This window comes from Acomys russatus, chromosome 6 (assembly GCF_903995435.1).
Source record: "Acomys russatus chromosome 6, mAcoRus1.1, whole genome shotgun sequence".
Lineage (NCBI taxonomy): Eukaryota > Metazoa > Chordata > Mammalia > Rodentia > Muridae > Acomys > Acomys russatus.
Window position 1 is genome coordinate 31,199,151 of NC_067142.1, and position 11,610 is coordinate 31,210,760.

The 11,610-nt window shown below is 44.8% G+C and overlaps 1 protein-coding gene across 2 annotated transcripts; it reads left to right on the plus strand.

The window, feature by feature from the left end:
• The first annotated feature begins 852 nt into the window (after positions 1–852).
• Positions 853–6,928, plus strand: Rab29 (RAB29, member RAS oncogene family). Of its 2 annotated transcripts, XM_051147354.1 has the most exons (5): positions 854–1,380; positions 4,564–4,635; positions 5,270–5,451; positions 6,205–6,326; positions 6,607–6,928. In XM_051147354.1, the coding sequence occupies exons 1-5, from the start codon at positions 1,257–1,259 to the stop codon at positions 6,719–6,721; spliced, it is 615 nt and encodes a 204-aa protein (XP_051003311.1). In that variant the 5' UTR covers positions 854–1,256; the 3' UTR covers positions 6,722–6,928. The 2 variants fall into 2 exon arrangements, with proteins under 2 accessions (XP_051003312.1, XP_051003311.1); XM_051147355.1 differs by lacking the exon at positions 4,564–4,635 and having other exon boundaries at positions 853–1,380.
• The last annotated feature ends 4,682 nt before the right edge of the window (positions 6,929–11,610 follow it).

Below are 11,610 nucleotides of genomic sequence, written 5' to 3' on the forward strand. Positions count from 1 at the left end.
CAGGTAGGAAAATTAAAACTATTTGCCAATCATTTTATGACTACTCGGGAACAGCAGCAGCAGCAGCAGCAAAAGGAAATGTCTTGGTGTTCAAATGCTATGTGTGGCTGGTGTAAGAAATGTGGAAGTATAAATGAGGAACTGTCTCTTGGTTGTTATGTATTGCTGTCGCTGTAGCCAGTTATTAAGTTTTGAGGCTTTTGATTTGAAATGTCCCTGAATTTGCCTGTCGTTGGTCATATGGAAAACCTGAGATCACATTTACAAAGTTCAGAGATTTGACTGTGTAGTTGAGACAACAGGAAATGGGCTTCACATGGAACATGAGCGATGGTTCTTGGGCTTTTATTAAATGGAGTAGTTTATCTTAGAGTCATAAAACTTTTAAAATATGATTTTTAAAAAATCTGGAAATCTTTAAAATGTGATTTTAAGAAATCATCTGGGGAACAGATTTAGATAGTAGAGATCATGGCCTATGTAGTTCAGGTTGACCTGAAGTTGCTTCAAACGGGATGGAGGGTGGGAGTGGGGTCCTTGACCACACTATGTTGCAGAAGATGATGACCTTGGTTTTTCTGATGCTCCTGCCTCCATCACCCCAAGACTTGTATTACAAGCCTGTGACACTACACCGAATTTTATATTTGTTTTAAAATAAATTTATGAATGCTTAAAAAGTTTGAAAACCTTGAAACTTTATGTAGGGTTGGGCAAGGTAGTTAGGAAACTACATATCCCAAGAGTTCACGCGGCAAGCTGCCACACTGGCCTGGTCGCTTCACCAAGAGGCACACTGGGAAATGTAGTGCTCTGAGCTGCGGGCACACAACGCTGGTGAAGGAAGACGGGAAGTGCGCCGCCAGTGGTAGGGCAGGGACCCGACAAGGACTCTGCACAACCCAATTTAGTGCGGTCGGTCGGAGAAGGGCCTAGGTCATCTGTACCTGGGCAGTGCAAAGTGCCGGCCGGCGTTCGGCGTTGGCGAGCTGCTCTGAAGGTGCCAACCGCGGTGGGGGTCGATCTCGTACCCGCCCCACCCAGGCTGCGGCCGCGCGGGGAGGAAGCGCGCAAAGGCCGAGTGCAAAAGTTTCCTTTTCTGCTTTCTCTTCAGAGCAGCTTCAACCAGCAGAGGGTGGAGATGCCTGCCTTCAGTTGGAAGACAACCCGGGAACCAAAGGGGTTAAAATAAGCGACTTCTCGGAAAAAACAAACAACATTTAAAACAACAGCAACAACTCTCTATACCGCTAGCCATGGGCAGCCGAGATCACCTGTTCAAAGTGCTGGTGGTGGGGGACGCCGCCGTGGGCAAGACGTCACTGGTCCAGCGCTACTCCCAGGACAGCTTCAGCAAGCACTACAAGTCCACCGTGGGAGGTGAGCAGCCGTGGGTGGCTGGGGGTCGGCGTCGGGGCTTGCGCCCGGTAGCTTCTGGGATGGGTACTGCGGTCGCCTTTGGGGGCTTCCCAGCTGCGCCCACTATCTAGAAAGATAGGGCCTGAAGTATACAGGTGAGAGATGGACAAGGTGGAGGGTTCTGAGCTGGAGTACTTCAAAGCAGAGAACAGCCAAGCGCAGCCCCCGGCAACCTCTCCAACCATCAGAGGCAGCTGAGCCCCAGTTCAAATGCCGGCAGGGGCAATTGCCCTGTCTCCCATCAGCGTGGGGGCAGTGTTGAGGAACGAACCCACTTGACCTAAGGAGGAGAGAGAGCCCAAGAGCTAAATAGTCAGGAGGACCAGATGTGAAGAAGACGGAGGGACAGATTCTGGTCAGGAGTCAATGAGCCCTGTAGTGTGCTTCAATAAAGGTTAAGTCGTGGACTTCGTGGAGAATGTGAGAAATGCACGAAAGAACTTGAAATATACCTCAAGTAGTCTGTCTTCTTTCACACCGGGGGAGAGAAAGAAACACTAAAAGTTAATTCGTTTCTTTCCTAGTGTGGCCTTTGGACTCAACTGAACTATACACACACACACACACACACGCACACACACACACACACACACACACACACACACCACCATCACCACCACCACCACCACGTAGTTAACGAGGTCGTGATATGAAGGAATAACCTAAAATTATACTGGTACCAACATACATTATGGAAGAGTGTGCTGGTATTCATAAGAAAGTTTTTTTTTTAATTAATTATTTACTTTGAAATGAAAATGTTAAAGACTATTTGGCAAAGGACATGGAGAGGCGAGATGGCTCAGTGGGTATTGCTGTTTTATGTAATTTCTGACCACCTGAGTTGGATTCCCAAACCCCACAAGATGGAGAGAGAAGCTGGGTGAGGTGGCACACGCCTTTAATCCCAGCACCCGGGAGGCAGAGGCAGGTGGATCGCTGTGAGTTCAAGGCCAGGCTGGTTTACAAAGTGAGTACAGGACAGCCAAGATAACATAGAGAAACCCTGTCTCAACCCCCCCCACCCCCCCCCCCAAAAAAAATGGAAAGAGAAAAGAGACTCCCAAAAGTTGACCTCTGACCTCCATGTGGTACGAGCACACACTATATAAAACATTTTAATTACTTTTTCACAAGTATTTGGCAAAATTAGTGGCTTAACATTTCAAAGACCGTTTCCTGACTGCTTTACCCACCACTCTTAAATATGAGTCTTTTTTATTTCGTGGATTTGGGTTAAAAGTGTTCTGTGGATTAATTTTTTACCAGTGGCTTAGTTTTCCTACAGTTTGAATATAATCGATTTGTTTGTTTTTTCCCAGCATTGACTATAAATTCTCCCTAGTTTCTACTTCCAACCTGAATTCTTTTTGCTTCTCTCCTTAACACATAGCTTTTCCTGCGCAATATGCTTTAATTCTAACATTCAAAAAGCTGATGCAGGGAGATCTCAAGTTGGGGCTAGCCTGCACTACACATCTTTGGGAGGTTCCCCTGGAATGGTTGTTCAGCTCAATTTTGTAGAGTTTCAGCATCTACAGAGCTGATGGCGGATTCCAGCATTGCTCCTAAGTGTCATCCACGTAGAGCCCTCTGGCACCTTCTCCCTTTATCCCTTTCCTGCCTGACGTAATCACCACGCCCTTATGGAGCGGACTAGAGTTTTCCGTCGTGTTTTCTCATGATACTGTTTGGTTAGATGCTACCAGTGAAGTTAAATGTGAACGATACCAAAGTGATCGCACTCACCTTCATTTCCCCATCCCCCGCTCCCCATTCCCTTGAGAAAAACCCCTACGAACGCCCAGAAACCATTCAACCCGAGAACAGAGCTATTTCCACTATCATTCCCACTTTCCTGTTCCCAGCCATGGAGATAATTAGTATGAAATCATTTGATCCGATAGAGGGGAAGTCCCTGAAGACCCTTCGGAGGGTGCAGGTTGTATCCCACACTTACATGAGTCACCTCCATCTATTAAGGGCTTAAGTTGTCACTGGATGTTTGATCTGAGCTTATCCCTGAATTTAAAAAAAAAAAAAAACGTGTGTATGAATATGTGGACATGTGTGCCATGACATACATGTGGAAGTCAGAGGACAGTGTGTATGTTTGGGTTATAGGGATTTAACGTGGGTGTTAACTGTAACTTTTATTCTCCTGGTGCTTACTGCCTCCATTTGCTAACCTAGGCCTAGTCCTGGAAGCTTCTAGCCTAGAATGTTTTCAGCCTCTGAGACTAAATAAGCTCACCCTTTCTTGATCTTTCTGGATTCTTCCTAGTTGGTTCAGCTCAGTTGTACTGGCTCAGACTTCTCTTCAAGCTGACTGATTCAATCTGGCTTCCTTCTCAGCCTCTGTCTGAATTGCTTTTCTGGGTCTCAAACTAACTCCAGCAATCTGTTCTAATCTTCTGGCTCCTTCTCATTCTCTGGCTCGTCCTGTCTTCACCTGTGTCTAGTTTGTTTTCTCGTCAACCTGTCTCTGTAAAACTCTCCTGGCAAAAACTGCCTCTGAATTCCACAAACTGAATTGCCACAAACTCAACCCCACTGCACTGCCTCTCAATTCTCTGACTCGACTGAACTGCCTGGAACAGCACTGACTAGAAGATCTCAGAGGTCTGCATGCCTCTGTCTCCTGGGTTAAAGGCATGTACCACCACGCCTAGACCTAAGCTTTTCTTTACCTGAAACTTGTTCTATCCAGGCTGGCCTTGAACTCAGAGAGCTGCTTGCCTCTGTCTCCAATGATTAAAGGCACTGTCTGTATTCCAGCCAGATCACACAGACCTAGAAGGTCTTTGGATGTCATCTCTTTGTTTGTGTGTGTGTTTGTTGAGACAGGGTTTCTCTGTGTAACATAGCTCTGGCAGTTCTGGAACTCTCTTTGTAGACCAGGCTGACCTTGAACTTACAGACAAAAGCCTGCCTCTACTTCCCAAGTGCTGTGATCAAAGGTGTGCACACCTGGCTGGCTGTGATCTCTTGCCATGTTTTGAATTAAAATCTCTCTACACTTGGGTTGTCGGGCTTGGCAACGAGTGCCTTCACCCTTGCCCACAGAACCACCTCACTGGCCCATCCCTGGGTTATATCTTAAAGGCATGTTTTTATTAAAGTGGAATATATGTATATTTTCAGTGGATTTTGCTCTGAAGGTTCTCCAGTGGTCGGACTCAGAGATGGTGCGGCTTCAGCTGTGGGATATTGCAGGTAAAATGGGAGAAGAAGACAGGAACAAAGGAGGAAATTATATAACCAGGCAAGCTGTCCGGGTGGGTGTAGGGGTGGAGTAGATGTGGGATGGCAAGTGGATATTAACCCCCCCACCCCACCCCGAAGCTACAAGTTGGAGCTGCTCTGAGCTTTTGAGATGATTTTGGAGATTGCTCCAAAGACAACAAAGAAACATCGAGCCACCACTGGGTGGGTGGAAAATCTTCTTGGTGACAGAAGATAGGTAGATAGATGTTCCACGGGTGGGAGAGAGATCTTCGGCTGACTCGAGTGAGAAGCATTATCTCCAGAAAATAGAGACAATGATAATGATGAACCCTTACCGTGTGGTGTTCTTCAAAGTATATCAGATTTACTGACTCACTAGCCCTGTTGTGAGAGCTTTTTCTGTACTCTGCACATGCACAAATATGAAGGGCTCAGCTTTTCTTTTTTTAAACAGCATTCTTCAGTGTAGCCTTTGGACTCACTCTGGAGACCAAGCTGGCTTTGAACTCACAGAGATCTGCTTGCCTCTGCCTCCCAAGTGCTAGGGATCATAGATGTGCACCACCGTGCCCAGCTTTAAAATCACCCTCCCGAGCGCGCGCTCTCTCTCTCTTCCCTCCAGGGCAGGAGCGCTTCACCTCTATGACGCGACTATACTATCGAGATGCTTCTGCCTGCGTTATTATGTTTGACGTCACCAATGCCACTACTTTCAGCAACAGCCAAAGATGGAAACAGGATCTAGACAGCAAGCTCACACTGCCCAATGGGGAGCCAGTGCCCTGCCTGCTCTTGGCCAACAAGGTCAGTGGCCAGTTTAAGTAAATGGTCCCTGGCATCTATCAGTGGCCAGAGGAAAGGCATCTAAAGGGTTCTGAGCATGCACACACACCATGTTTTATTTTAGTTTTTTTAAGATAGAGTCCAAGTAACCAATGCTGCTTATAACTCACGATCCTGCTTCTGTTGCCCAAGTACTATAATTAGGACCACCATTCCTGGCCACCAGCATACCAGCATGCCCTGTTTACTCCTTTCAAGTTGGCAGGGTGTGTGTGTCTGGAACCTAAGGAGGCCAAAAGAGGGTATCAGATTCATAGGTCCAGAGTTACAGAGCTTTGTGAGCTGACATGTAGGTGCTGGGAATCAAACCTGCGTCCTCTGAAAGAGCAGCCAGTGCTTTTAACTGCTGAGCCAACTCTATATCCCTGAAAGTGATTTATTTGTTTGTTTATTTATTTATTTATTTATTTATTGAGATGGGCTTCTTTGTGTAACTTTGGCTATCCTGGAACTCGCTCGGTAGACCAGGCTGGCCTCAAACTCACAGCGATCCTCCTGCCTCTGCCTCCCTGAGTGCTGGGATTAAAGGAGTGCTTTTACTGTGTGTGTGTACATTTTTTTTTTTTTTTTTTGAGAGTGATTTTTTTAAAGGAAGAATGTTGACTGAAGATTTTAGATATTGGTGATCTCAGCCATTGGTGGAACGTTGTTTTAAATGCACAGCTCCATATGAAGCCACTTACGGTGTTGCCACTTACATATTTTCTTTGTCAGAGTGATCTGTCCCCTTGGGCAGTGAGCCGGGACCAGATTGACCGGTTCAGTAAAGAGAACGGGTTCACAGGTTGGACAGAAACATCAGTGAAGGAGAACAAAAACATTAATGAGGCCATGAGGTGAGTAGCTCTTTGTGGTCTGGGGACAGGCATGCAGAGCCCCCCGACCCCCCTGACCCCCGTGGACCTTCTTTTCTGATTTCTGAGCAAAGAAGTACAAATTCAGCCACCGGGATGCCAGCTTCACTAAGTTAATTGAAGACAAAGGCGTGTTTAAACCCTGTGTCTTTATGGAGTGCTGCCTGGTAATAAAACAGTGCCCACTGCATCTCCTTTTTCTCCATCTACCTTCTTGGGTTTATTTTTCTTATTTTCTATTTTGTTTATTATTTCTTTTAAGAGTCCTAGTTGAAAAGATGATGAACAATTCCAGAGAAGATACACTGTCTTTGTCCACCCAAGGGAACTACATCGATCTCCAAACCAAGCCCTCCTCTGGCTGGACATGCTGCTAGTTCTGTTCGGCTCCTTTTGTATCAGGTCTCCGAGTCTCCTATCTCTTCCTGTCAGCTGCCCACTCGGCATAAACACTCAGAAGTTCAGAATATTTGAGCTGTCTCTTGTCAACTGCCCAGAAAGGAGGCCCCACTGTGACTTGGGACTGGCCACCAGGGACCCATGGGCATTTCTGTTGTTCCTGGATGTTGTCTGTGACTGATTGGTGGCCATGTATAGTGCGGTTAGTGCCTCCTATGCGACAGTAATCGTCTCGTCCCTTCAACTGTGGCATGCGTTTCTGGGGAGGATTAAAAATTAGCACCTGTGTGTTTGTTTGTGTTTTGTGATGCCAGGCCTTGCACATGCTGGGTGAGCACAGTGCCCTAGCGTCCGGGTTTTTAAATCATTCTCAAGGCCAGCAAGACATCTCTGTGAGTAAAGGCTTTTGCCACCACACCAGAAAATCTGAGTCTAGTCTGTGGGGCCCACGTGTTAGAAGAACTGACTCACACAAGTTTGTCCTCTGACTTACACAAACACACATATACACTATGGCCACACTCTTGCTCTCACACATACAAAGTACACCTGCACACTAGAAGATGGTGTTAGATCACACTATGGATACATTGTGAGACTCCATGTGGTTGCTAGGAATTGAACTCAGGACCTCTGAAAGATCAGACAGTGCTCTTAACTGCTGAACCATCTCCCCAGCCCTCACACATACAAAGTAAATAAATAAATGTAAAACTGTAAAAGTAAATGTCTACAATCCCAGCACCTGGGAGGCTGAGGCAGGAGAATTAAAGGTATGAGAACAGCTTGGGCTACATTGTGTAAGAGCCCATCTTTAAACATAATAATAATAATAATAATAATAATAATAATAATAATAATAATAATAATAATAATAATAATTCTCACCAATTTTTGAGATTTTTTTTTTCTAGTTGATGTTGAAAAAAAACACCATGAGTTTAGCAGATTGAGGGAATAAGATCAACCGTCCTTTCAACTAAATTCCATTTTCTTCCAGATTCTTCCTGTATTGGGTTTAACATTTCAACGTCAGATTCTGGGGTATAAAGGGAAGGCATTGGACATCTACTAGTTTAGGGTTACTGGTGGTTTTTGAAAGTTTTAGTTGTAGTTAGCTTTACCTTGTCTTTGCTTCAAGAGTAGCCAAGCTTTGGGCTGGAGAGAGAGTCCAGCAGTTAAGAGCACTGCTGCTTTTAGAAAAAAAGCCAAGCTTGAGTCTTAGCACCCACGTGAGAAGCTGACAGTTCTCAGGGGAACTCGTCACCTCGGGTCTTAGAAAGCACCTGTATTCACATGCATATACAGACATACACACACATACACATAAAAATTAAATAAATAAATCTAAAAGAAAAACAAGTTCAGGGTCATCTTCAGCCACATTTAAAAAAAAAAAAGAACAACAACAAAAAAAGTCAAGCTTTTAGCTAGGCGTAGCGGTACTCACCTATAATCCTGGCACTTAGAAGGCTAAGACAGGAGAATTTGAGACCAGTCTGAGCTACATAATTAGACTATGTTTTAAAACAATAGAGTCTGGAGAGATAGCTCAGTGGTTAAGAGCACTGGCTGCTGTTCCAGAGGACCCAGGTTCAAGTCCCAGCACCCACACGGCGGTGTTCAGGACTGTAGCACCTGTACCCAGGGGGATCTGATACTGTCTTCCAGCATCCTCAGGCATTGCATTGCATGTAGTGCACAGATATACATGCAGGCTAAACAGCCATAAAATAAAGGTAAAGAAACAACCCCCAGAACCCCACAGGCTTTACAACTATCTGTTGGTATCATGATAGCGTTTCTTTTTTCTTTTTCTTTTTTTGGCTTTTTGAGACAAGGTCTCGCTGTGTTAGCCTTGGCTGTTCTGGACTCACTTTGTAGACCAGGCTGGCCTCGAACTCACTCTGTTTCCCAGACTGCTGGGATTACAGTTGTGTGCCACCATGGCTGGCCATAATAACATTTCTTAACACACACACACATACATGCGCACACAGGTGCACGTACACACATGCACACACACATACACACACACACACACATACACACATACACACACACACACACACACGCTCAGGTTTATCTAGAGTTTCTTGACCAATAAAGGCAGGGATTTTAGTGGGTCTCCTGGGCTGATGTCTTCTGTCATTTCTTTTGTTTCAGAACAGGGTCTCACTCTGTTGTAGCCCCATCCAGCTCGGGCTGACGTCTCAGTGCATACTGCTGTACGCGGAGCCCAATGGCCTAGTGTTCTGCAGTAGATCTGCCCTTCATGGCTGTGTGCATCTGAGAGGGAGAAGGAAAGGGAGAGGTTAACCAAATAGAATTTGGTTATGAACATGGTGAGTAGCTGGTGCTGAAACAGCCACAGGAAACACATATGCATGAGCCTAGGCCTAAGCATGGACAGGGGACACACTGAACGTCATTACATAATATAAGAACTATAAATTAGGCAGAAATTTGTTGCTTAGTGACCTACCTAAGGCTAATCTCAGTGAATCTGAGATTATAGTAAGGCCTGAAATTATTGGCTAGGTCTTAAATAAGTGTCCCACATCTGCCTCTTCAGAACCATCAAATGTGTGTATGTGTGTGTATACACACGCACTGTCTCCTGTACATGTGTATATGCATGTGTATGGTATGTGTGCATGTGTGCATGCAGTTGTGTATGTGTTTCATATTTTAAGCTTTTTAGAGAGTCAATCTTTTTTTAATTTATTTAATTTTAGTTTATGTGCATTGGTGTGGGGGTGTCAGATCCCTTGGAACTGGAATTACAGACAGTTGTGAGCTGCCATGTGGGTGCTAGGAATTGAACCCGGATCCTTCGGAAGAGCAGACAGTGCTCTTAACCACTGAACTATCTCTCCAGCCCCCTAAAGAGTCTATCTTAAGTCTATTCAATGAGAATTTCCACTGAAGCACAGGGATATGTGTTCAAAGGTTCCCAGGTTTCTCCAGGTGTGGACACTAGTGCTACAGAGTGTGGTGACAACAGAGACCATCATCTTCTCTCTGTGAAGCTTCTTGGACGTCTGGATGTTCTGTCAACTCTCCAGTGATTCTGCTGTACACACCAGACTCTGAAAACCACCCTCCAGGGGCTGGAGAGATTGTTCAGAGGTGAAGAACACAGCTGCTCTTCTGGAAAGCCTGAGTTCCTACCACCCATGTCAGACGGCTCATAGCCACCTGTAACTTTAGCTACAAAGAATGCAATGCCCATCTCCAGCCTCTGCGGGCATGCACACATGTGACAGAAATTCATACAAACACACCGACATAAATTTAAAAAAAATTTTTTAAATAGTTTTTAAAGAAAAAGAAAATGAAAGAGGTTACTAGTGTTGTTATACAGGCCTTCCATGTATGTACACAGGGTCTGAGAAACATTATGAGCTCCAGACCAGACTGTGTGAGCCCCTGCTTAAAAAAAAAAAAAAAAAAAAGGTTAAAAAAAAAAAGTAAACAAACTATAAGGCTGATGAGATGGCTCAGCAGGTGGAGCCCCCAAACCCACAAGATGAAATAAGAGAGCCAGTTCCCACTGTGCTCTGATCTCTACACCCAGGCATGACACATAAGTAAATAAATGTGATTTTTTAAAAAAAATCCAAAAAGTCAGATTCCAGAAGCAAAACAGGAGAAGACAGAGGACTCCATGTTTGAAATGAACCCCCCGCTGTGTTGCCCAGGCTGCTTCACTCTCCCGAGTGCTCAGATGGGAAGCAAGCACCACTGATGCCAGTTGCCCAGCCTGTTATGAGGTTGGGATTCTCTTAGATTGCCGTTTCAAGTAGTGTTCTGATGTTTGTTATTGGCCCTCCCTCCCTTGCCCCTCCCCACTCTCTTTCTTTGGTTTTTATAGAAAGCATTTTATCGTTCACTCTGGAAAGCCGTCTTCACTCATTCTCCTAAGTGCTTAGACTAGAGTTGTACCTCATCACTCCTCACTGCCGTAGTTTAGAGACAACAATTGTAGCTGGTCTTTCTTACTTTGTGGGTTCTGCTTTTTCCCCCTTTATCGCCCTCCCCGGTTTTGCCCCAACACTAAATAGGAGAAAAACAAGGATAGAGGGGAGAAGAGAATTAGGTTTTGTTTTGGTTGGTTGGTTTGGTTTTTCGAGACAGGGTTTCTCTGTGTAGCCTGGACTCCCTGAGTAGACCAGGCTGGCCTTGAACTCACAGTGATCTGCCTGCCTCTGCCTCTGGAGTGCTAGGATTAAAGGCGTGCACCACCATGCCTGGCTCTGTTTTTGTGTTTTTTTAAGTAACTAAAATTCCAGAATTCTTATTACATTTTCATCCTTCTGTGTTAAGCCATTAATTGTGCTGTGTATGGTGGGAAATTATAAACAGGGACATTTTCAATGAAATAAGCACTTTTTGGATCAGTGACCAAGGTTTTCAAAAGACCTCTCCTGCTCAGTCCTAATCTTAATCTGCTTTAATAGTATCCACGGCTTTTCATTTCCTGTGGATATGTAAGTACATCCATATCCGCAATGCAAAATTTTGCTGACTTCCATTCTGATATTTAAACAACCTCATAGTATATAGGTTAATTAAATTCCACAGTTTTCCCCCCTATAACCCAGTGTCTCTTAGCTGCAGTTGTTCCTTTCTCATTAACATTCAGAAATTTAAAGTTAGCAAAGCATCATTTAGTCCATCCCTGAGGGTCTTTATACTTCTTTTTTGTTTTATAAGCATTTTCTTTGAGGTGTGATTAAATCTTTCTACAACTGCCTGTCCTGTAGGGTTATGTGGTATGCCTCTGATGTGCTTTATAATACACAAAGAATTGCTTTGTCTTACTGGAGACATACACTGAGGCATTGCCAGTCTTAATCTGTAC